The sequence below is a fragment of the Genypterus blacodes genome, unplaced genomic scaffold, assembly GCF_046128005.1.
Source record: "Genypterus blacodes isolate CSIRO-AG114 ecotype Tasmania unplaced genomic scaffold, CSIRO-AGI_Gbla_v1 ptg000058l_1, whole genome shotgun sequence".
NCBI lineage: Eukaryota > Metazoa > Chordata > Actinopteri > Ophidiiformes > Ophidiidae > Genypterus > Genypterus blacodes.
The window spans coordinates 2,292,675-2,319,136 of record NW_027466870.1 but is presented as its reverse complement, the minus strand read 5'-3'; the positions used below and the strand labels follow the sequence as shown (position 1 = coordinate 2,319,136).

Genomic DNA, 26,462 nt, shown 5'->3' with positions numbered 1-26,462 from the left:
AAGTACAGCAATGAACTATTTCTTTTAACTTCTACCTAAGCTTCCATCTTGTTTCATTTATTGCTTTCATTTTGTGCACCTTTGTTGGATAACTTGTGTTTAGATAATTATTACTGGGTCACTGAGTTTAGTAGATTATCAATAAAATAGCATTGCCACTGTATAGTAATCGAAATCATCCCCACAGGCATATTGTAGTTTTACGTCTCCTACAGGAATGTCATGATAATATCTTGTTATAATATTAATTAGATTAAATTAATTTAGATTAATATGATTAATATGATACACTAAACTTTGCAGTAAACTTTACATTTGCTCATATTTCCTACAATTTAATTGCCTGTATATTATATAACACTCTGTGAAATCCCAAAGAAGATACAAGGGACGCCAGCATATTTTACTGCACTCTTGAAAATAATTCTCCATAATATATTGCACCAGAAGCGTTGCGTCAAATGTATATGGCTGAAAATGGCAGCAGCCTGAGCCGTGGCTACTGATAACCTCCTGATCAATAATTGATTGGCTCCTCCAGGACTCATCAATATTGAATGACAGGTTGAGTATTTGAGGTGGAGCCTTTGAGGGCAAATATCTGCGGCGGGCCTTTTGATTCGCCAGCTGTGCTGTCAATCGTCGACACATCGAACAGAGCCCTGCCCACTCTATTCTACTCTGTCATTCAAATGACGTAGGCGAACATAACGGCGTCAAGTTAGCGGAAGTCCGATACAGGTTGAGAGACAACTTGTCCTTCAAAATAAAACCAAACATATATATACGCTAAAATGCAAGCTATCTTTCACGATGTGCACCTAATTATTAATTCCCTAATGGTCATTCCCTCATGGACTTTTTTAATGTAATCTTTTATAAATTAAAATAGCGGCTCTAGTTTTTCTTGTAAAGGCTAATCAAAACGAATCAATTCTTGAATCCATTTTTTCAAACCTTACAGCATAGTCACGAAAAACGACGATGAAAATTACATTTTACGTTTTACCGACACTAAGTTTTGTCATTTCGTCTTTGTAATTTTGAATATACTACAGTTTAAGCAAAGCAAATAAGGGGAAGTGCAGTACGCAACCAAAGGCAGAGAAATGTTCCTGCCGGACGTTGCATGCTTATTATCTCTGACTTGACAGTAGTGTGTTTCTGCGGGTGCTGGACGCGGTGGATAGCAGCCGGATAGAAAACAATAAAGGTGAGATTTCAAGCTTTAATAATCTATTCTTTGTCCAGAAAAAAATGTAGCCGTTTTTCAAGTATACAATAACCTACATGCACAGTTTTAAAATCGTTGTATATAGATGTTCTGGGTATTATTTCAGAATAAAAGACCAACCTTCATTTGACATAAGATGCTCTCTTTGGAGAAACAGCTGCTTTGGCCGTAGAAACCACGAACCCGTTTTATTTGTAACCATATATATTGTTGTTATCAGTGTTATGAATGTGGGTGGATGTAGGAGTGCTGCCGGGCTGACTCAGGGCCCGTCCTGCAGGGAAAGAAAGGCGTTTCACTCCGTCCCATTCTTTACAGCCACAAAATGTGTCCAAATGGATTTGTGTAGGAAAAACACAGATAAACCTTTAAGTAACAGAGTACAACTGTACGATGGAACAGTTATTACAAGCATGTAATACAAATGTAATATATAGTATATGTCAGGAATATTTGAATGAGTACACGAAGGTGAGGTCACTCGAGAACCACAATCAGAATTTATGATTTTATTTAAAGGACATGGAGGGATTCTGTGTTGTGTGAATCAGATTTCGGCTTATGTGTTCTGTGCCGTTATGTGTGTGTGTGTGTGTGTGTGTGTGTGTGTGTGTGTGTGTGTGTGTGTGTGTGTGTGTGTGTGTGTGTGTGTGTGTGTGTAGATGAGGTGGGTTCCCTTACTGTAGTAACCCATTTGACATCAGAATATGAAGACTTGAAAGAGGATTAGTGATAAAAAAACAGGAGGAGTTAGCTGTGCAGTATGTAACATGCAGGCTGCTGCTCTCTTACGCATCATCTGAATGAATGGCAGCTGCATGTACAGAAATACAAGAGCCCTGTTAGCTCAGAGTTTATGTGTTTGGAGTTTTAATCTTGCATAAATATAAGAAAGGGCTGTTGCGCAATATTTGTGTTTGTGTGCGAGAGAGAGAGAGAGGGAGAGAGCGAGAGAAAGGGTGTGTTAGCTGTTACACTGTCTAAGCTTTACTGATGCTGTCAGCTGTATGACAATAAGCTTGTCACAGAGTTGTGCAGTCTAATTGCACAGTAGCAAATATTAGTTTTCCATTTTTCCATTTATTTTGCTGTCAAAAGCTGTTATCATTCAGGAGTCTGTGGGCATATCTGCACTTCCTCTGCTGACAGGAAGTTACTGGTTGCTGCTGAAAGCAACCAGCATGAGAGTGATGAGTTGAATAGATATGTGGCAATGATCTCACATCGGATATCACATGGCCGTCTATCTACAACTGCAGAAAGCAAATCAGACTGAAAGCTCCGATATGGAAAATTTTAGTTTCCTGTGATGATTTGAATTGTGTAAAGGCTGCTTCGGAGGAGTGAATCAGAAAAGCATGTAGAGAAAATCGGGATGTGGAGGAGATGTTGGAAGAATCGAGTGAACGTCAGCCAAACGAGGCTAAACCGCTTCACTCCTGATTGTTTTTAACCACAATGTCCCAGATTCACCTGCAGACTGCTGCTCTTGCCTCCCATCACACCACAAACACCTCCCACATCCTGACTACTCCCCTCCCGGCTCTCTGTTTGCCGTGGGGAAAAAAAAAAAAAAGGAGTCAAGGCTATTTTTAGCTTCTCCCCCTCTCATCTGTATCCCTCCGCTTCCTCGAAAAGGAGGCACGTGACTGGAGGAACGGAGGAAAAATGCCATCTCAGGCAAACCTGGGAGGCAGGACAGCAACTGCACACCAACACTGCTGTGCTACTGAGACAGAGACAGCTTCTCAGTTTAGGTTCAATGAAGAATTAAGCATTTAATGGAAGATAATTAGTATTAGCTATTAACATGGAGGCAGATGATAAATATTGATGAGTTATTGTGCATCTCTGATAAGATGGACGCCATTGCTCTACCATGAACCTAGAATAGGTTTGTGTTTGTTTGTTAGACAGGTCAGAGTGAAAATAGCTGCTGTGCCCCCCCAACCCCTCCAATAATTAACATCTAAGGATGCTGTGACCTTTAAAAGTCAGAGTCAGAGCGAGAGAAGAGCCAGAATATGAAGCGAATGATTGGATGTCTTGTGTGCCATTTACGGTCTCTAGGCTCCAGCGTCTGTCCGTTTACATGAATGCTGCGTTCATGTCATATTGAAATATTTAATAGTTGCCGACTTATTCCTGTGGTTCACATCATCATCCTAGTGGTGTATTACAAGTCGAAAGGTGTAAAGCAAACAAAGATGCCTCCTCTACAATAATTTCAGGCTAAATTAGTAACCATGGAGTCTGCCTGTGATTAAACTCATAGCTCAGTGCTCAATAACTATGAAGATATTGATCTAAAATGGTAAGAATGTTGTTTGTTTGGGAGGATTTATCCAGCGAATTCCCCTTAACATTGAACAAACTGATATGACCTTGAATGCAGAAAATGAAATAGTGAGAGAAGGTTATGGATAACAACACCTTTAACATTTAAACACAAATCCACAATGCATTGCAGTTGAAGTCTGTTTTGGGGCGTTAAACAGAGTGTCTTGATCTCTGCTATGGTGTCTGTACGTTGTGGACACGTACACAAAACCCGCACACGTTAGTGAAGCAACAGAGCTTTTACAAATAATGCAACACGATAATGTTGTGATACTGCACATGATAAGTCGTGGCACATTTTGAGCCGACTGACGACGCGATCCTTCTCAGGTCACAAGCGTGGGAATCTTTATCCCACACACAACGTTAACCCAGTCAGTGAGGTCGCCTGTAACCTGTGGGAATTAATCTCCAGGAGTGTTTGTGTTGCCTTCAGGTCCAGGTGGAGCTGAGGACCTGAGGATTTTTGGATGATCTTGAGTCATCTGAGGATTAGCAGTCAGCCTGCAGGGGTTTAGCTGATACTGATTAAATGGGCCGCTGCAGCAGCACTTAGCGGCTGATCAATCAAGCTCTTGCGAGACGTCAATCTCCTTAAGGTGACAGGTTTAGAGGAAAGCTTGATGAGGCCCCCCCCCCCCCGGGTCAGAAACTCTCAACACTCTGTCATAATTGAATTAGGATGGGAAAAGCAAACTTAAGCAAGGCAGGCAGGTCTTAGCTTGGAAAAATGTTTTGTATTCCCATTAAAACTATTTATCCAGTTATTATCATTATTATTAGTTAGATCTTGATCCTAAAGGCCACATGTTGAAATCCGGCCATTTTCTCTTCTGTAAACTGTCAGAATGTCTCATCTGCACTCTATCCAACCCGCTCCCATCTGGTAGAACCTGCAGGTCTGCTGTCATCATCAGGGTAATTGGCTCTTTGCAGCATAAGCACCAGACACAGATGTGGATTTCAGCATAATTTAGTAAAACCGTTGCCATCAGCAGCAGCTACACCCCCCCCCCTGCTCAGCCTCCCTTTCCCCTGCTCCATAGGTGGCAAAGAGGGAGGAGATGAGCGATCCTCACTTTTTATCCAACCTTGTTTCAAGCTTCCAACCCACATCCGTCCTACTGTGACAACAACCTGAATCTCCCTCTTTCTGAATCATCAATTAGAAGCGTTCTGCACTGTAACACAGCTGACACGTCACAGCGTTGTGAGGCAGTTAAACCAGCGAGGCAAACGAAAGCAGCAGCGTCCTGCCGGCTGAGAGACAATTGCTTAACGAGAATTTGTTAATTACAGTCAGATTAAGCAAGGAGGCTGCAGTCTGTGAGCGCCTGTATCAAATTAGTGTTCAGCAAAGGTTAAGCCAACTGTCTTCAACTATGCTAATCTCAGAGAGAGAGAGGGAGAGAGACAGAGAGAGAGAGACAGAGAGACAGAGACAGAGAGAGAGAGAACAGGCTGCAGTTATCTCACCACCCACCCACTCTCACGCACGCACACACACACACACTGAACAGCCTCTTCTGACAAGGCAACAAAAGCCTGTGATAGTGTTTGACAAGGCCAACATTTTTAACCCCTTCTAGTCACTGCTATTATTAACTGCTGCTGCCTCCTCGTGTGTGTGAAGTGAAGATAGACTTAATGTTTCCCCATGAGACAAATTCAGGGTTTGTTCATTCGTCTAAGTTTATTCAATATGTTCAACATTTGAATATTCAACATTCCTTCAACCTCTAGTTTGTCCATTTACCTTTTCACCTGTAATACCGTCTGACTGGAGGATCGGGACTCAGCCGTGTTGTTCTCATCTAGATAAAATAAGCTAAAGGGACTGTAGAATAAAGTTTACAGTACAGGAGGTAACTTGGCAAGCCAGGTATTGTTTTTATAAGGGAACAAGCACCGCCAAAGACTCTGTATTGATTTGTCTCCAGGCTCCAGTATTGATGTCCACTCTGTTTTTTTCTCTGAAAGTACTGATGAAATGTAATACGCAAACACTTTACACAGTATCTATCCTGATCAAACTCCCCCAGCCAGTGAATGACGCTCAAAAAGCACATTTAGTGTCGTCCAAGTGATCATTTTGAAAGGTTGGGTCTTGTTTTTCTTTCTTATGGTGGAGTTATTCATATTTAAGAACCTCACGTTTCCATATTAGATCACGCCGCTCTATAATGGACACAAGGGCGGCCAGGATGAGGAATTGGCTCCAAGAGCAGAGCAGACACTGTCATCAGCCTAATGCAGATTGACAGCTGTGCATTTTCCAGATTTTCTCACAGACATTAAATCACAATAACAAATTAGTTCAGAGCGATCGGATGCATTTATTATACTGAAGGATTTGCGATTTTTGTAATGTGATTATTTCATCATTTTCATATTTGGTCTCTGAGGTCAGTGCTTGTGCGTTTGTGTTTAATTCATCTGTGAGAGCGTTCAGCTTCTTAGCAGCTGTGTTGACTGTGAGGCACTGAGATCCTTTAGTCACATCAGTAACTGCCTCCTTGCATAACAAACAGTGAGTCGAGGTAGATCTGGTGCTTGTCCATTATTCAGCAAGCATCTCTCTGTTCTTCTGTGTAAACTGATAGGCCAGAGGGGAGCAGGCTTTTTGTTTGCGCTTATTCCCCGAGAGTTCTAGTGTTCCAAGACGGCCGGGCCGAGATCGCTGGCTAAATATAGAGGCTGAACGCAAGGGATTGGAGTCACCGTTCCCTCAACAGTCAAAGTGTTTCCCGGCATTGCTCAGGATGGAGCTTCCACACACACAGAGCAGCAAATGGTGTGTGCGTTTCATTCATGTAGCTGAGGATTGTGATTTGTAGTTTATGTGTCATTCTTCAGCAGTGCTCCAACATCTCACACTCTGGAGCTGCCAACACAAACATTTAGCTTCTCCAGGTTCACAGAACAAAAGAAGGTTCCTGCATTCTGTTCCCTGCAGACCTTCATCAGAGCATGAAACCCTAAACTCATGTAGAAACTGGATACCTTCACCATTTCTTCAGAAATACTGGATGGGCAAATACTGGCACTTTTACAACATGTGACGATTGTAGGGAAAATGATGGAAGTGGGACTCAGCATGTGGGGAATGTGAGAGCGTTGAATTCTGAGGCTGGCAACAAGGGTCAGGTGGTCACTGTCATTTGATCTGATCGTCTGTTGTGGATGGGTGTAAGGTGCAGAATGGTCTCTAGGGGGCATCAGTGAGGCTTTGAGACAACTTAGTTGTGTCTGTAGGTTTGTACGACTCCTAAGGTTTCGTCGGTTATTTATTTACTCCATAGTGGTGTGTGCTCTGTGGCTGTGTGTGTGTGCGTGTGTGTGTCAGGCTTTGTTTCCTACCTGATGGAGGCCCGTCGCAGCCAGACGGGTGTGATAAACATTGTTGGCAGTCTGTAACTTAAGCTACGAGTGTGACGGCGCGCTGCCACCCAGGAGCCGGCCGCACCCTCGTCTTCCTCAGGCTGAACACGGCAAGCTTGTCACAGCCGCCTTGTCCTGGGGCAAGTGTGTCACAGCCTGCCAGACCTTCGCTCAGCACAAGATGGATGACAGGTCCACTTCCTCTGTCTCACCCCTGCTGGCTGGCTCAGTGTTTGGCTCTTCTAGCTGTAGTACCTTGCTTCATTGGTTTGTTGTGGCCTCAATATCCGTTGTTGGATCCCAGTTCACATCTCGCTTTGGACTTCTCTCGCGTCTGTCAACTGTCCTCAGACTTTACCCAAACCAATAACAACAGGAGGATGAAGAAGCAGGAGGATGAAGAAGGCTTTGTCCTGCTGTCCCAGAATCCTGCCTGTTCAAGTCTGCAGCTCGTTTGAGTTTGATGAGGCCATGCGGCGCTGTCCGTCTGTCCCATCACTGTCATTGCTCCCTCCCCTGAGTAGGAGAGACAGACCTACAAACTAGTTTATCGTTGGACTCCAAAAGTACTGATAGATCTGCTTTGGTGGTTGTTTTTATATTTATTTTGGAGTGAAAGAGCCAAATATAACCGTTCATACTTTCATCACTGCCACACCTGTGTCATCGTTGTCTCAAAGCCATCACCTGAGCCAAACCAGTGAAGGTTGTTTGAAGACGGAGGGAAACATGTTCCTCATCACTTTGGAGCGATCTGCACCATAAACTAAATTGAGGCTTTGTTTTTTCTTCATCATTGCGAGGGTGAAGTCATACAGCAGTGTTTGAGTTATGAGTCACTGCAGCGTTACAGCATCCACACACACACTCCTCAGCTCAACCCAAACTGTTCCCCCTCCTGTGTCTCACTCCTGTCAGTGGGATTTTCCGGATCGTTGCTGCAAAGAGCTGCAGATGTCTTCAGCCTGCAGACGGTCAATGGGCCGCTCCAGAGTTCTCTGTCTTGTCCGGATTAATAGCGCGCCGACTTGGCCGGCGGCCCCAAACGGATGGCGTTTCATGATGTATGGAGCTGTTCTCCTTTTCTGTTCACCCACAAAGCTTTGGCAGTAAATCTCCTCATTGGCTTCAGACTCCTGACACACTGTCCTCATATCTATTTCTTTGTTCCTATATCACTCTAAAACCCAATACTGTGTTATTTTAAGCATCAGAGGTCATTTGCTGATATTAGATAGCTCAGCTCGGGGAGGTCAGTGTGCAACCTGACACCAAATGCGGCGAATAAACAGATCCACCCGCCTTTTTTAGGTGATGGAGTCTCGGAGAAGAAGAGGAGAAAGGCAGCAAGAGGTGGCCTGTGCGAAATGGATAACATCAGAAGGTCGTTGTTGTTCTTGGCCGTGAGCGTGTAGAGCAACAACAACACCTGAACCCTGACCTCAACTCCTTCTCCCCACCCAAGATGCAACACTGTCTCATTCATGTTTCTCCACCCTAATACCTTTAGATTCACTTAAGTTCAGAGATAATGTACAGATAATGACCAGAGAGCAAAGCATTCACCATGAGAATGCAGCTCAACATGTCAACATTTAGAGCGAATCACATGAAGTAACTGCGTTTGTTAACTGCGGAAACGCCAGATCCTATTTGCTGCATACAAGATGTTATCTGCAGCTCACCACATATATCACGGTGCACAAGATGAACAAAACAGATCGTGTTCTTGCTGGCTGCTCTCTGCGATCGTAGCTGTAAACCAGTCGCCTCCTCACACTCTCCATCTGCACAGTTCACTGCTTCTAATTGATTCAACTTGTGTTGTAACTTTTATCTTCTTCTCCCTGTCCCCGTCCCCAGATGGCCTCGGCAACAGCGACCTACGGGCAGAAAGAGTCCTCGGACCAGAACTTTGATTACATGTTCAAGATCCTCATCATCGGCAACAGCAGCGTGGGCAAAACCTCCTTCTTGTTCCGCTACGCAGACGACTCCTTCACGCCGGCCTTCGTCAGCACAGTGGGCATAGACTTCAAGGTGAAGACCATCTACAGGAATGACAAGAGGATCAAACTACAGATCTGGGTAAGAGGCTCAATCTATCAATTACTATTATGGAACTGTGGCCCCCTGTGGTGGCTCGCTGCTTATGAGGACGAAGGACTGGTGCGAGGAACTCTGCATTACATCTGCACAAAGACATAACCCTCACCATCGTCTTCTTTTATTCTGAGTTCACTTTTAGTCACATTGGTAAACCTGGTAGATCAAAGAGAGAGAGAGAGATGATTGCTCTGGGCCTCTTCATGTTTGTGTGTAATGTCGAGTTCCAAAGTAAACACACCCGGGTGATTCCCAGAATAACCATGGCGACCAGTGCGACCACAGCCACAGAGGCTGTATGATAACCTAGGGGGAGAGGGGGGGGGGTGCTGCCATCAGCCAGTAACACATTATCACATAATACACAACCTTACATTATATGAAGGTATGTCAACACGCTGTGATTTTAAAGTGTGCTAATGTAATCAGGGAAGACTTGCAAATGAGCCTGTTACCTTTAACGCTGCATTTAAACAACACTGCCCCCCGCTGAGCACTGAGGTAAGCAGAAAGGATAGAATAGAATAGAATAGAATAGAATAGAATAGAATAGAATAGATCCAGGGGGCTGAAATACAAGTACATCAGAGTCAGAGAGTGGAGCTGCATCACTTCCACCTTTACCACACACTCTGCAGCACACACATCTGCCAGTTTGGATTCGGTCTCTCTCTCTCCCTCTCGCCCCCTCTCTCTCTTTGCGCCCGTGTGCGTATGCTTGTGTGTGTGTGTGTGTGTGTGTGTGTGTTTTTGTGTTTTGCACATGCAGCGCTGCCTCTGTTGTCAGCCTTTCCTAGGTCTTGCCTCCAGTAAGGAAGACCAGATCAGCCAATCGCATTGCAAGAAACCTATGACTGCTCCCCTCCCCCATTTACTACACATCTCCCGGAGTAGATAACACCCCCCCCCCCCCCCTCCTTCCCTCCCTCCCTCCCCACACACACATATGTACACACACATTCACGCACACACACACACACGTGCAGCAGTTCCCATCCCCCATCCTCTCAGCATATCCTATCCTCAGCTCACACTCAATAATGCTTTGAAGCGTCCTTCTCATTTGTGGTTTTTAGCGTCGTGCATCCTAACACACCCAACAGATTTGTAGATTCGCTTGTTCCAACCGGTTGATCTAATATATGTATGTGTGTCGTACGTTAATCTCCTACGATACAGCTCGTGTACGCCTCAGTTGAAGCTGCGGCATTATGTGTGCATCAGTGCTGAATATGCTCACATGTCAACAGGAGCAGATCTGCTTTAGGATGGAGCTCATCCTGCCTGTGTTCACTGAATGGGATTGTTCCCTGATTATTCCGCAGGTGCCAGGCAACAATTCATAATGACTTCATTATTCGTTGCTATTTTGCATCCCCACATTGAGTTGTCGGTACGATTCCTTCATAATTACCACAACGTTTCATATTATTTTTGGACAGAAACGTATCTTATCTGAGAGTAGTGATGGATTCAGTGTGATGGACAGCTGTCCTGGCAGGGGAGTAATAGTACTCAGTTACTTCCACAGTGTTCTGCTCTGTCTCAGGCCCTCTGTTGGCTCAGAGAGACTCGGGGTGTCACATATCAGAAGCACTGAGCTCTGTTTCCCTCAGTCTTCATTACGGTTGAGGACTGAAATACAACCTCACCTCCAGGTCGACGGCCAAGGCGTGTGTGTGTGAGTGTGTGTGTGTGTGTGTGTGTGTGTGTGTGTGTGTGTGTGTGTGTGTGTGTGTGTGAGGGAGGAAGTGGCTCAATCGCTTTTTGGCAGGAAGGAAACTAGAAGCGTCGACCTGTTGGCTGACGATTTTTTTTGATGCCTTTAATTGGATCTCAGGGGAGCCATGACACATGGGACTGTCACCTGTGTGTGTGTGTGTGTGTGTGTGTGTCTGATCATTAAAACACTGGAAAATCTATCAGTGCTTGAAAAAATAATGTCCTCTTAACACTTAACAATTCTTAGCGGCACCTCTTAATCTTTAGCCTGTAATTTCCATTTCAGTCCTTATCTTCCTGTAAGCTCTGTCATGATGCTGCCTTTCTTTCTAGAGAGGCTGCTAAAGAAGATTCACCTTTTCTTTCCACTCGCCACTAAATGAATTTGCTGATGCACCGAGACTTTCTTTGCTGCAGTCGTCTTCTCCCCAGTTTTCACTCAGCGGTGGTCAGCAGCTTTCTCCTCTTCTGTGTAGACAAAATCACCCATTACAAAAAAAGTTGCCCAATAAATATCACAATAACAAATAAAGAATCACTGTTTGAGTCCTGTGTAGTTTGGAAAAAAATTGTTGAATCTATTGAATTTGTTATTAGGTTATAGGACAAAACTGAACAGCGCCACCATCAGGCCAATCAGTACCAACACTTAGTGGGTTCTTCCAGCCAACGCCAGCCCATCAGGTTTAAATGAAATCCGTTACTATGTTTTTGAGACATCCTGCTAACTGATTAACAAAACTGAAAAAGGAAGATGTGCTGGTAGGTGAAGGGATGCCAGCGCATCTCCTGGGCACTGCCAAGATGCCCTTGAGCAAGGCACATAAACCCCACATTGCTCCCGCGTGCCTGCAAGGGGCAGCCTTCACATCTCTCCACCTCCATCTACTTGTAGACAGACTGTGTGTTTGCATTAAAGACGTTCGTTCGTTCGTTCGTTCGTTCGTTCGTTCGTTCGTTCGTTCGTTCGTTCGTTCGTTCGTGCGTTCGTTCGTTCCTTCTTTCCTTCTTTCTTTCTTTCTTTCTTTCTTTCTTTCTTTCTTCCTTCTTTCTTTCTTCTGTTGTGTATTGAGATATAAATTTAAAACATCTGTCTCTCAACTGCTCTCATCTCTTCAGGACACGGCGGGTCAGGAGCGTTACCGCACCATCACCACTGCCTACTACCGAGGAGCCATGGGCTTTATCCTCATGTACGACATCACCAACGAGGAGTCCTTCAACGCCGTCCAAGACTGGTACGCCGCCGGCTGTGAGGATGTCGCGTGTGTGTGTGAATGAGAGTTGGTATCTGTGGCCTGGAGAGCGATCAGTGTAATAAATGCAGAGATGAAGAAGGTAGATTGTGTGAGGGAGATGTTTCATGTTTCTGTAATGTAACTCTGCATCTACCTGTGACTGAGCCCGGGAAACCTGTTCATGAATTTCAATGTTAAGTTTGATTCATTCAGGACCTTGATTACAATCCAGAAATAGAGCCAACTGTAAAATGAATAAGCTACTCAGTTACAACGGCCGGATACGAGGCATTAATGAGGCACACAGCATCAACCAGGCATCTGTGGACACTACAGCGTCTACTAAAGGAGACAGACGTTCTGTACGTGCGGCTCAGAACTTACCAGTCGACCCTTGTGCCATACTGTTTCCGGCTGAGCTGCGGCCTGATCTGGTCTCTGTGTCGTCCCAGGTCCACCCAGATCAAGACGTACTCGTGGGACAACGCTCAGGTGCTGCTGGTGGGAAACAAGTGCGATATGGAGGACGAGCGCGTGGTGAGCGGAGACAGGGCCAGACAGCTGTCAGAACACCTCGGTGAGATCACACACACACACACACACAGACACACAGCATTATTCATATTTGTAATAGAATATGTTTACTCTTATGCCGGATCATATCCATTCATAATTCAATCTCTACATCCAAACATTTACTCCCTCACTGCAGCCATCTTTACAAACAAAGATGTTAGAAGTAGATGGACGTTTGCATCTCCTGTGTGTGTGTTTGGCAATAACAAAGCAATATCTGGATCAATAATAAAGCTGCGGCGTCAGCAGAGTCGCAGACGTCCACTGATCATCGACATGATGGAGCGGAGACATTGTGTGATTTATGATCACAGTTTACTGCAGATTGTGTGTGTGTGATGCCTGTTGATGAGATTCATGTCGCTCTGCCTTCAAGTCCGCTGAGCTATCCAGGGAATGGAACCCATGACAGTAATAACATACTGTACCTGGACCAGGTCCTCATCAAACCTTTCCGTCTCCTCCCGCCGGTCTGTCTCCCCGTCCTTCAGGTTTTGAGTTCTTCGAGGCCAGTGCCAAGGACAACATCAACGTGAAGCAGACTTTCGAGCGGCTGGTGGACATCATCTGCGAAAAGATGTCGGAGAGCCTGGACGCCGGGGACCCCGCAGTCACAGGGGCCAAACAGGGACCCCAGCTGACAGAGCAGCCCGCTCCTCCTCACCAGGACTGTGCATGCTAAAGCTGAACCACCCCCCCCCACACTCAAACACACACACACACACATACACACCACCCTTCCCACCACCCTACTCCTTCCTCCTCCTTCCCCTTCCACAGCAGGCCCCGGGGGCCTCGGGTCCAAACTCCATCACTCTTTTCAATCACTTTCCTGCTTCTCTCTGTAAGCTAGTAAGGCTCATTGCCTGACGGTCACCAGAACTGGGTTGAAAAGTGTCTAAAAAGGCTCAAAGTGCTGCTAAACCAGTGCTAGTGGAGAGTGTGGGTGTGATTGGTCCTTGTCAGGGAGCTGGGAGGTGTGGGTTTGCGGTCGGTGAGGCGTTGGTCTGATGTCATAGAAGGTTTCAGACCCTTTTCAGTGCAGGTCCTTGGTGGTTCTCGGCACATTCCTTAGTTCCCCTGTTCCTTAGTGTGGTTTTACAAGAAGGATTTGACGGCGTTCCTGCCCTCCGAGTGCCATTTAAATCCTTCCAATGTTTACAGTACTTTGTTTCACGTCTTTGGAAGATTTCAGCCACGGATTTGGGGACGGAGAAGTGGTGGGGGGGGGGAGATGTTGTCCTGGAAACAGGCATGGGAGGGAGCGTCCAGCTGAAATCTGCTCCATACTGTGTGTGTGTTACGTTTCATATATATGTTTGGAAAAATACGGCGCTTTCATTGATTATCCAAACACAGATACTGCAGGTATTGATAAGCGTTTTGTTTAGTTCTCCGGTTTCTCATCTCATCATTTTGTTGTCATGGTTTTTTCCGCGCTGCTGCACCATTTTGTTTTTTCTCCATACATTCTATCGGGCGGGAGAAATATGAACAAGACATAGAAAATGGCAAAAAATTAAGAGACACCTTTTATTTAATTGTATTTATTTCAAATGTATATATAGATGTTGTGCTCTATATAATATATACAGGTATACATTTCTGGAAATGAATTTAAAAAGTATGAAATTCTATGATGATCGTGTCAGATATTTGAGATCTATGTTGTCGAGTTTGTTGGGATGATGTTATGGATTTGTTTGCCCCTCCCTCCTCCTAAATTACGACTTTCTTCGAACAAAAAATGCAATAAATGACTGACAGCTCTCAACCTTAAATGTTTGTGAAAGGCAGTCGTTACCTGTTGTCAGTGGAAACACTATGCAGCGTTACTGTAACAGCCAAAACTTTTGTCTGAAACGTGAAACCAAGTCAGTAAGTGGCAGCAACAAATGTAGACCAAGCAGCAGAGCAACTCCCAAGCGTCCGCGATCCTGCACGATTTGCAACCTGCATGCTTTTGTGGCGGGAACGTCGAGTCTTAGTTTCCTTAAAGCGTTTCATAGTGTCGCAGTGGTTTAGATAATGGTGCCCATGAATGCACCGTGAACAGGAGTTGTTTGGAGAGGGTCAGTTTGCTTATCGACCCCGCAGCCTTGCTCAGGTCTCACCGCTCCACCTTCGTTTGTCTGTAGAAACGATTCTGCGGCACATTTGTTGGGATCGTTGGGACGTTCAGATCTCCTCCACCCTTTGGTAAATCCAGGCTGTGGACTTAACACTTCAAATGGTAACCTTTGCACTTTGCACTATGCAGACGAGCCAGGCAACAAGGCTATGACGTGATTCTCTGAATTTGAATTGGTGGCCTCTTCGTTTTTTCTGAATCTCTCTCTCTCTTGACAGAAAGCAGCCCTCAGGCGTGGTCATATGATCACAGATCACGCTTTTTCAAATGTCCAGAAAATACTAACATTGTTAATCTAAGCAGTTTACCGGGGGAGTTGTGCTTATGTCGGATAATTAGACCTTACATAAGAGAGGGTGAGGATGTGATAGAGGTTCCTAATCGCAAAGAGTGGAACTGCGTTGTCTTCTCGTCAAACACAGACTCATTTTTACTGGTATTTACTGTAATTTTACGGTAACGGGTCCGGCCGGTGATCGTTCACACACCACATCTGATCCGTCCCCGGCCTGTGACCAACCACTTGTGTGAACAGTTCTGTTTGTTTGAACGATAACCGCGTGCATGCGATCCCGAACTATCTGTCTCCATGGGGCAGGATGTTGTGTCAGGCTTCAAACCCAAACCCGGCATAGAGACTTTGGATTCGACACAACGTCTCCTATAAAAATTCAGATGAGGAGGGCGTCAGCTGTAGATGAAGAAGGCAGATCACTGTAAGAAAAAAGGAATCACATTTAAAGAGTTGTTTTGATGCTGCCACTCTGAATTAATAATGTCAGGTGTTGTGGAGAGAAAGCTGAGATCACAAAATACAAGAGCCACTGCTGATTTGAAATAAGGCAGCTTTCAAGGTACCACGACCCAAATAATAATGTTTGTTCAACAAGAAAATAGAGCGTGTGATCAGCAAGACGATTCCATTTTAGGTTTTCCTCCTAACTGCTCGTTTCTTTCCCACTGGAATCCAGAATTAGAAACGGTTCCCCTTTTCCAGTATGTCTTCTTCTCTCTATAAACCAGATGTGTAAATACCTTTCGAGTCATTTGTGTGGATTGCGTGTTGTATCGACTCAGGCTTGCAAACAAGAAAAAAAAAAAAGAAAAGAAAAGAGAGAGAGAAACCCCCCCTAAGAAGAGCTGTGATATATCTGCTTGTGAATGAATGTGTCACTCAGTTACAAAAGCAATACGCGATACAGTATCTACACTAAAGCAAATATCATGGAGCTGGCTGGAGATCTGTAGGTCTTCTACTGGCACGCTGATCTATTTGGTCTCTTCAAACTCTCCCCTGTCTGGTCCTTTAAAGGTGAGAGAATATGCTGTGGATGTTTTTATCTGTACTTTGTGGTAAAACAATAAAATCCTAACAATCAGCCGACTGTTCTTTTTTGAAGATTTTGTACCTTGAGAATAAGATGGCTATTATTTGCTGCGATTTCCTACGTGGTGTTTAACATCTAAATATGACCTTAACACTGGGCGGACAGATGTGTGCCGGGATAACGTCACACTGCATCGTAAATGTTGTTTTGAGATCAGGTCACTAACTAAAGAGAAGTTTAGAAATTGATGTGTTGAAAAAGATTTTGTGACTCAGTTTTTGGGTGGAAAACGTGTTTGATGCCGGTAATAGCAGCAGCCACAAGATGTCGCTGTTGCTGCTGTCACTATTGGCTCTACATCGTCTCACCTTGATGACATTGGAAGGAGAATTTGCTTTAAAAATACAATTCCATTTTCTCTTGAGGGTGATTATTACCTCTAACCGTCCCTGGGTGTTTTTAGAATTATAGACGATCCACATGCAGAAGTTAATTATTTTTAATTTCAAAATATTGACCAGGTTTTAGATCATTTTGTGAGCGCATGTAAACCCAAATGACCAACAGTGATAACTTGTGGTTGGTCAAGTTTAAAAGCAGCTCACAACTGAATGAAAATGATGCTGTTGACTCTTATAGAAAATGTATTTTCATCTCATTTGCCTTGAGTCACAGCAAACAGTAAAATTACCAATAATATAATAACGCCTCAAATTTCTACTGTTCCACAAAGTACATTTCACTTGTTTTACACTTATTTATACTTGATTTGTTTGTTTGTTTGTTTTCTGTCATGGGAGAATGTGCTACTATTAATCAATGTAACAATAAGGGAACATAGTGTCAAACTGTCAAAATGTGAACAATACAAAAACCTGCTGTACATGTTGTGAAAGAAAATAAATCGGGAAAAAAAAGCTTTTGGTGCTCCTCTTCTTTTTTTCTTTTTTTAATTCTTGCTGCTTGCACGAATACCTCAAGGCTTCAGTTTACAAACAAACTCTGGATGTAGAATTGCAAAGGCCAAATGTCTAAGCAGCTGGACTAAGCAGAGAAGCTAAGATGATTCATGCTTTTAGATTTGATTTTGGTCTTCTGGAGGGGAAATAAGGAAAGTTTAGAAATTAAACAATCGCTCCTAATTGTGATTCTGATACTGCACTGACTTCCAGACAATTTTTCGTTTCACTTTCGTTGTCCCGTTGTTTCAGTCATTCCACAACCAACCAGCAGAGGGAGACAGACACCAAGGTGATGCTTTATGTGATACATTCCGTAACACACACACACACACACGCACACGCACACGCACACGCACACGCACACGCACACGCACACGCACACTTCTATTTTAATCTCCATAGTTCGCTGTCATAAAGCTTCATTATTATGCAAATGCGTTTCTGTTTGCTGGGCTATTTCCTGACTTGTGACACATAAGCACAACTTTTCGATGCCATGAATCTGACATATTCCACCTATAGCAGGATATGCCTATCGTAAAGACTTTGACATTATAAACATCTCAAAATACATGAAAGGGATTCACCAAAATGGAGGAAGTAGTTTCATTGCTGAGCAGCATTTAATTCAGAGGCATACGGCCTAAAAATGGCAAGAGGTGACAGCAACAGTCAGTGCAACAGATATATTACAATTCTTCACATTAAAAACAAGAAGACGTTGAAATAAAGACACAGTAGAATCAAATACATGAATATACATGTGTGTGAATATGAAGTATAAACACTGATGATCTGTGAAACCCTGTTAGGCAGCATTTCTGGTTGCCAACATGCAAATTGTGGCCAACAGAAATGGCAGACAGGCTACGTAGACCTAGATGTGTCTCACACATCAAAGGCTGGCCTATACGCTTTCTGTAAATGTCCTTTTTCCTCATATATGATACATAACTGTGACATTATTTACATGTATAATCTATACTGTGGTCTAAATACAGCAATGTATAGAAAATCAGTTTGTTCCATAGTTGGGATTGTATTTTGTCAGTCAGTGTGTAAACATGTTAAGAGTGAAAATGTACAGATGAGCCCATGACCATGACTCCATTGAGTTTAATACTGCTCTGCTCACATGTAAACACAGGCACCAGCTGGAACCACAGCCCCTTATTATCCATGTTTAAATACACACTCTTCATTGAGACATAAATCCCATACACATATTGGCCTTTATTATTGATTTATCACTCAATGCTTCTAGAAAAATTCTTAAATAACAAAGCAAAGGCCAAATAAATCTCCCTCTCTCACATCCGTCGCTGGTTGTAAACGTGTGACACAACAACCACATTTTGGCGTCCAATGTGTCCAGTTTAGTCTATCTTTCAGTCAAATGTAGGAAAGCCACGCTGGCAGTCTGTAAGCTTATGTGCTGGTCCGTCACTGCGGGTCACTCAGTGCACCTGAACCTCATGTGGCAGCAGCTGGCAGCCGCTGTTCACATGGGTGAGGACCTTCTGTTTCAGCTGGGCCACCTGATCTCTCAGCAGGCTCGCCGTCGATGCCAGGTCGGTGTTCTGGTTCTTCAGCGACTTGACCTTGTCCTCCAGCCTGGAGATTCGCTCCAGCTTCCGCCTCCTACACTTGGTCGCGGCGATCCGGTTCCTGAGCCTCTTCCTCTCGGCTTTGATGCGCTCCTGTGAGTCCATGTCGATCGGAGACAGGGGCGGACTGTCCCCGAAGCTCTGAACGTCAGGGACCGTCTGCGGCTCCTCCTTCGCGGGCTGCACACGGGAGAGCTCCGGCTGCGGCGGGGCACCCCCCAAATGATGCGGTGGCGGAGGCGGGAAGGGGACCGTGTCTGTGGAATAGTTGACGGTGGTCCCCAGAGGCCCGCTGCCGTAACTGTTCAGGTTTGTATACACTGGTAAATCCGGCTGCACGGTTCCCGGGGCGATGTTGCCGCCCAGGTCCAGGCTGCTGTTGGTCTGGCCGGTCCCGTTCAGCTGGTTCTGCTTGTGTAAGTCCTCCAGCGCCTTGACGAAGCCCTCGGCGAACTCTTGTTCTTCCGTCACCGTCTTCGGGTAGAGGAACTGGGAGGTGGTCGGTGTGGTCGTTACCATCCCGTTGGACTGGATGATGAGCCTCTCCAGCTCGGGGGAGGCCAGCTTCAGCAGCCCCAGGTCCGGGGAGCTGAGGATGCTCTCGGCGTCGCGGAGGTGCGGCTTCAGGTCGGCGTCGTCCGCCAGGCTTAAGTTAATATCCTTCTTCATCATTATTTCCGTGAGAAAGCGATGCGTCGGATTGCTCAACCCTCCGTTAAAACCCAGTCTGGTCCATGAGTCTCAGTTCGGCGTCTCTGTTCGTCTCTTCGCTGTGATGTTCCGCTCACGCTTAGACTCTGAGCTCACTGGCCGCCCGCGCGCTCAGCCTCCAGCTTTTCTATCCTCGTACGCTCCATTATGTCACGTCAGAGCGCGCGCATTGGGCAGAAATTACGTTTACCATTTTTTTTGTCGTATGTAAATGAAGGGAGGAGCCTAACAGAGAGCAAGAGAAAGCAGCGACGCGTCACTCTGCTCACACCTGTGGGTACCAAACACAGCGCCCAGGCCCCGCCCACTCTGGAGCAATCACGGTCACTGTAATAACTAGAAGGCAGCCAGAGAGCGCATACCTCCGCCAAGGCCCTGTAGTCTTAACACGAAACATAACAGCAACACACACACCACTGACAAAGCAGTACGCTTTTGGTTCTAACATGTCTGCATCAAAACTGAAAAATATTTAACAATTGTTCTTTTAGCGCCAGCATCGGGTTGATTGATGTTTAAGTTAGAAGTAATTCAAATGAGGAATATGAAAATTCAATGATAAAGAGGGGCTGCTGTAAAGTGGAGTTGCTCTGTGTTGTTTGCAGTGACAACAGCTCTGTCATGGTTGAGCTTTGTTGATATTGTAAATATTGTGCTTAAATCGGCATTCTCTTCTCATATTATTGAGAAAGGAGAAAGGTTACCCTCTATAACGGGCACCATCACGTTTGTGATTGTGTTCAAGTTGCCCTGAGTAATGGCTTGTGTCAATAGATGATCTTTGGTACAAGTCTATTGCCATGGCAAGGAGGAATAAACTACAAACAGTGCAGTTGGTTGTGTTTTGATGTCATGGCGAGTACTGGTTTCACAGATGAGCTTTGGCTTCACACTGTTTAGATGAAAGAACTGGAACGTTCAACAAAAGAGCCTGGGTTTCATCTTTTTAGTCTTCATCAATATTTTTGATTATACTTCCAGATTTTGTGTTCGGATAAGCGTTGGACCACAAATGATATGTTGGCACTTAAAAATAGGAAGCTTTTAACTCTTTCTGTGCTTACTTAACTATTGGAGTGAACCATTACAGCAGAAGCTCTCTTGTCCTCATAAGATGCCTCTTGTCCACAACGTCAAGTCCAAGTATTAGGATGCTCAGGTGTTGCACATGGTCCCTGCCTGGTACTGTAGAAGGTGTCAGGCTCAGCTCAGCTTGCCCACATTAATCAGGGAGGTTTGAAAATCAGAGGCATACAAAGCCACATGATCTGGTAGCCTGAACTATGTTTTCACACTTCATACATATACTGCAAGGTATCAGAAAAGGGACGGAAACAAACAACCACCGACATTATGTAGCCTTGATCATCCAGTAAAATATGTATGCATTGATGTATCCGCAATAGTTATGGATCTAGATTGAGAAGAAGATGTCTGGAAGAGGTTATAGCCTATTTGAATGGATTTAGCCCTCATTTGACAGCCGAAGAGAAGCCGAGATGAGATGAGCTCCATCCTTGTGTCTGTGGCTTGTTAATGGTTACACAGAGGAGGCTCGTGCGTCACAGGTAGCTCCCATCCATCACTGAAGCATTGTGGGGGTGGATCACGTGGTGAACTCTGTGATGTCAGAACTCTCAACGCTGAGGCGGAAGTGGATGGGGAGGGGCGGTGGTGTGTGTGTGTGTGTGTGTGTGTGTGTGTTGTTAAACCAACAGAGGAAAGATATTTTTATCCAGAAGCAGAGTATCAGTGGAGAGAGCGGGGGAGCTGCTTTGGAGAGAGAAAAGCAAGCTGCAGCTGATTATAATGCAAGATACACAGAAACACACACACACACACACACACACACACACACACACACACACACACACACACACAGAGAGAGAAACACATCGTTCCTTTTCCTCTATCAAACATATGGACATTTTCTTTCTCTCAATATTCATGTTTGCATCTTTGTCTTTGAGATCTGGTCACTTGAAATCTTGGACTTTGACGGTTCCCTGAACACATCAGCATATCATCACCCATACATTCACTCGCAGTAGCCACCCACTCATCCAGTGCAGGGGGGGGAGCTGGAGTTAATTCCAGAGGTCGCTGGGCAAGAGGAAGACAACAGGTTGCCACTGTATCCCAGAGATACGATGTCAAGAAGAGAAACCTCATCCACACCCACATTCACACCCGCAGGCGATGCAGATTTTCCAGTTAACCTCACCTGCATGTCTCTGTGCCGTGGGAGAGAACTTGTATCAGGAACTCACACACACATTGAGAAGAACCTCGCCACATGAAAGGCCCCTTCATGCGTGAGACATCAGCGCTAACCACCTCAAAATGTTAAAGAAAGGGTCACGTGCTGCAATGATTGCGACAATAGCACGACGTAACTTTGAAGGACAAAACCTCGTCACTCTCAGGGATTACCATCAAAAGTTTAGTCACGCCGCACTGCAATGAGTAAAGAGCACGGCAGGAAGTGAATCATGATTCTCCTCATGACATTACCTACTATAGGAATGAGTGCGTTGTTGTGCGACATTCTTAAAACACGAGTCGACACGTTGTGAAGTGCATTCTGGCCCACGGTCACAGGTTTTCATCTGTACCTGTGGACGAGTGTGGCAAGTCAAGGCACAGAGGGATCAGCGGAGAGGAATGTTTGGCATTGCTGTGTCAGAGCTCGTAGAATAAAGGGAGTAGGTGTGTGTGTGTGTGTATTGAGCAACATGTGAATGGTGGCTTATTGCCCTTTGTCATCCATCATCTTCTTCATAAAGTAAGAGTCTGTTGTTGGACAGGAATCACAAAAGCTCATTTTCGCTTGAATCCTTTGAGATTTCACTGCGGCCTGTTACTACAGTGAGTCAGAAGAGTGTAAATGCATCAAGATTTAATTACATCATTACATTATAAACCTACAAATACGTCTTTCAAAGAAGTTAATTAGTGAAATGTCGGGTCTCTGTTCTGGACAACAATGTTTCAGTGCATGGACAGTGTGTGTCTGTGTGTGGGCACGTTTGATCTTTGTGGTAATTCTTTACTGTTTCCATTATCTAAGATTAGTTTGGGATTACATTATTATTTTGTTTAATTCATAGCCTTAGCACTACAATTCCGATTAGGTTTAGTATTTAGGTAACAGATAATAGTTAATGAGTGAATGACATGAAGTCATCCTCACGTGTGTTAGTGTGTGTGTGCGTGTGTGTGTGTTTGTGTGTGTATAGTTTCACTGACCTACTCCACTAACCTGATGATGTAGTTTCAAAGTGTAGGTGTATTTCCAGGCTTTAAGCTAGTTTAAGCACAATTATTTATGTGTATAGATGTGGTTTGTACAAAACACAGTTGTGCCCACACAATGTCACACACACAAGTTCACACACTGAACCACAAAACCTCACCGGGCCTATTCAGCTTCAAAGCATCTTAGTTTAAAAGTAGTCCATCACGTTGAAGTTATCATTTATAGCCTCACATCAACATATTTGGATAGAAGCGATCCTTCATCATCTCATCTCTCCTGAGGGGAACAAAGGCAGAGATCCAGTTTACTATGGAGGTGTGAACAGCCTCACATCTCCTAAATACTCAAGGTCCCTGTGTTTCTTTTACCTGGAGAGGGAGCTGTGACACCATTGGAGGCATTTGTCTGACATGTTCCCTGTGAATGACGTGTGGACAGGTTGATCTGCCACCTCAGTAAGAGGAGGTGAAGTCCTGAGTTTGGACATGGGCCCTGCTCCTTCCTGTGTTTGTGTGCGTTTCCTCTGTGTGCCCACTTTCCTCCCTCAGTACAAGGATGGTTTGATGATTTCAATGCTGTAATGTGCTTGTGTGTGTTACTAGAGGGGACAGTGTGGTATCCTTCACAATATAAGGTGTATTACATGCCAGAGTCCTCAAAGGTTGACGTTTCTCCTCACAGTTGGAAACGTTAGAGACGGGGAGGAGAAACAGCAAGCAACAGATGAGAAAAGCTCCAGACTAGACCACATCCTCACAGAAAATGACTCTTTCTTCTTCTGATTCATTAGAATAAACAGTGGAGCAACACAAGGAAGCGAGTGATGAGGAGCTCATGCTGTGATCTGATCCTTCTCAAAGCTTCTGTGGTATGAAAGGAACTGATCTACACCTGATAGGAGCCTTTTCTTCATAATTATTGAAAAACAAGCAAAGAATCATTATCTCATCATTGGCCAGAGATGGACTTTATCAAAACATTCCGCCCGGTCACCATGACCTTCAAACTAGCAGAGACGGTACCAGATAAGAGATCAAAACTAAAATGCTGGAGCGTTTTGTGCACCTCACCAAGCTTCATCAAAGCAACAACACAGCACATTTTGACACAGGATTTCTGCGTAAAGGTGTGTTTCCTATGTGCCTGGGCCACCTGGAAAACCCCCCCCACTGTGGAATCATCCTATCATTTGACGCTAATATCAGAAATAGAACCACAGCTCTGATATTAAAACAGATCATCCCAAAATGATCAGCATAGATGAAGAGGTGTCTACGGAAGAATCCTTTCGGTAACGTGAAAAAATAACACTGTGTGGGAGGAAACGCTCTCCTGGCGGGCTTGGATTGGCTGTGTGTCCATAAATACGTTGGGCAGCTTGGTTTACTTTGTGCCCAGAGGTAAAAATAGGCCGCAGCTTTCCTGAGGGAGTCGATGACGTGTGCAGCCCGCCTGCATCAGCAGCCACAAGTCGGCTTCCTCCTCGCACTGGAAGAGCCGGAGAAACCAAGTGTGTGTATGAGTGTGGGGGGGTGTGGGGGGGGAGCATCAGCGATCACCATGGCAACACACGCAGAGTGACGCAGGTAAAAGAAATAGAGAGCGAGCGAGGTGGGGATTGGCTGGCCGACTGCAGTTTTGTGTGTGCGTGTGTGTGTGTTTGTGGGTGTGTGGGTGGGGTGGGGGTTGGGGTGGGCACACTCATATCTTGCAGCCACACACACACACCCACACACACAGTCCAAGCCTGTTAGTACGGTCAACATATTATCGGAGCAATGAGATGATGGGATTTAGCACGCTTCATGAGCGCTGACCTCAACTCCAGTGGAAAACGTTTCTTTCTTCCCCCCACACAAATGCCAGCATATTATGCATGCATGCATTTCCTGAGGAAAACATGCTGCATACAAACGTTCCCCCGCATCAGCTCAAACTGACCTGATTTTTAATTCCATTACCACAGAAATGACGCCGTTTCAGTCGCTCTGTGCCCTTCACTCTCACCGCAGTATTGCTCTCCGGTCTCACCGTTCCCAAAACATCGAAGCCTCATATCCGGCCTGTGCTTTTGAAGCTGATGGGACAGGACTAAACCAAGCAGGTAACGTGAAAGTGAGTACATTATCTGCAGAGGTAATGAGAGAGCACAGGCCTCATTATCCGTTCAAAGGCTTTAAGGTGATATTCAACCGACGCGTTGACTCGGCTCGGCTCCAGAAATAAAGGCCAAGTGGTGCTGGAACAAACTCCACATACCTACAGCAGCATCCGTTTCACCATAATCGATCAACGAAATTCGCTTTATGCCATTGAAAATTCCCTCCGGCTAAAGACCTCCACAAAAACGACCTCATCAATCATTATCTACCGTCAACATCTCATGAATTCCTCTCACTGTGACTTGAGTGAAGGTTATGTCCTCCACATATTGATGTTTAATCCAGCAGCACTGACATTTCCGCCTTTGAAAACAAATCAATCACAAACTTCCTCACCTTAAACCCAAAGAATTTGTGGGTTTGATCAAAAACCCACAGAACCCCAGATTTCGGTGTTTAGAGTCAGCTTACCCTTTAGATCAATGGAATATAGTGTGACACACTCGAAAATGTTGCACATTCTGCTTTGAAGAAGTCGTAAGCAACCAGGTAACAGGTTAAAGCAGTTGGTTTGTGTGTGTCGGGCTGGAAGCTTATCCTAGTAGCTCAGCGTGTGGGGAGTTGTTTGAAGAAGAGGGCGTTGGGTTTTGGCTGTGGAAAGTCATTCCTCTTTAATCACTGAGTCTGACTGCTCTGGGGAACATCCTGGTACAGTACACACACACACACACACACACACACACACACGCGCGCGCACACACACACACACACACACACACGCACACGCACACACACACACACACACACACACATCACAGTAAATATTCAACCTGATTCTACTGAATGTTCTTTTTCTTTATTCTAGAAACTTGCCTTATTCTCTATTCCTGCATGTGCTGAAGAACAAATCTAACTGCTCAATAAAACATGGATTTGGAACAAAACCTCCGAGGTTCAAACACATTTTCTTCTTTTCCAAATTCACTTTCACTTTATCTATCATTACTTGGCTAAGTACTCCAGACCACAGTCATAGGAAACAAGAAAAACCCACAAGATCCCTGAAACTTTTGACAGGATAAAAAGCTTTCAAAGCCAAGAAAAGCTGCTGGTTAGGATGAATCATATGTCAGTGGAAGCTTCCAGATGCTCCCCAAAGAGCTGCTACAAAACAAAACATTTGCTGCAAGCAGGAGAAGTGGAGTAACCCCGGACAACATGGCCGTCAGAGGGTCAGCGGGTGATGATGGAGATTTGCTACACAGGGTCATCGGCTGTAGCAGAATTTATTAAATAATGAGAAGCAGATGTAAGATAACATGCAGTCTAAGACCTGCAGACTGCAACTACTGACATCATCAAGTCTACACAGATTCTTCCATATGAGGTGACGTCGTGATTTGCTGAGCCGGGCAGTATTCTACAGACAAAACAAAGTAAAAATCAATCAATTAACCAATCAATCAATCAATCAAATGATACAAAATCTGGGATGTCACATCTTGTTGCACTACTTAGAGACTCTTGGGTATTATATATACAAATATATACAGTATTATAATATGTATTTAAATCACTGAGCTTAAATGAATGCAGCTGATATACAAAAGCACCTGAGAGAGTTTTATTACTAAAGAGACAGTTGTTTAGAGCAGTAGTGCCCCCTGGTGGTGACAAATGGAAGATGCGTGTGCTGGGCGGAATGCAGCCACACCTGTTTTGTTAGGTGAAAATGAAGGTAAAAATAGGAACACTATAGGGATGT

General features: G+C 44.7%; 2 protein-coding genes across 2 annotated transcripts; one reads left to right on the top strand and one right to left on the bottom strand.

Moving 5' to 3' along the window:
• The first annotated feature begins 1,153 nt into the window (after positions 1 to 1,153).
• rab3ab (RAB3A, member RAS oncogene family, b) lies at positions 1,154 to 16,584 on the top strand. Its single transcript, XM_076152815.1, has 5 exons — positions 1,154 to 1,213; positions 8,819 to 9,043; positions 11,903 to 12,021; positions 12,474 to 12,598; positions 13,089 to 16,584. Exons 2-5 carry the CDS (start codon positions 8,819 to 8,821, stop codon positions 13,277 to 13,279), a joined length of 660 nt encoding a protein of 219 aa, XP_076008930.1. The 5' UTR covers positions 1,154 to 1,213; the 3' UTR covers positions 13,280 to 16,584.
• Positions 16,585 to 17,622: 1,038 nt separating this feature from the next.
• On the bottom strand, positions 17,623 to 19,473 carry LOC143002616 (transcription factor JunD-like). Its single transcript, XM_076152799.1, has one exon. It carries the CDS (start codon positions 19,295 to 19,297, stop codon positions 18,476 to 18,478), a length of 822 nt encoding a protein of 273 aa, XP_076008914.1. The 5' UTR covers positions 19,298 to 19,473; the 3' UTR covers positions 17,623 to 18,475.
• Between the last annotated feature and the right edge of the window lie 6,989 nt (positions 19,474 to 26,462).

Coding starts and splice junctions, on each gene's coding strand:
- LOC143002616 (XM_076152799.1), bottom strand. CDS start 19,297: ATGATGAAGAAGGATATTAACTTAAGCCTGGCGGACGACGCCGACCTG.
- rab3ab (XM_076152815.1), top strand. CDS start 8,819: ATGGCCTCGGCAACAGCGACCTACGGGCAGAAAGAGTCCTCGGACCAG. Junction 9,044..11,902: donor GGATCAAACTACAGATCTGG/GTAAGAGGCTCA, acceptor TCATCTCTTCAG/GACACGGCGGGTCAGGAGCG. Junction 12,022..12,473: donor TTCAACGCCGTCCAAGACTG/GTACGCCGCCGG, acceptor GTGTCGTCCCAG/GTCCACCCAGATCAAGACGT.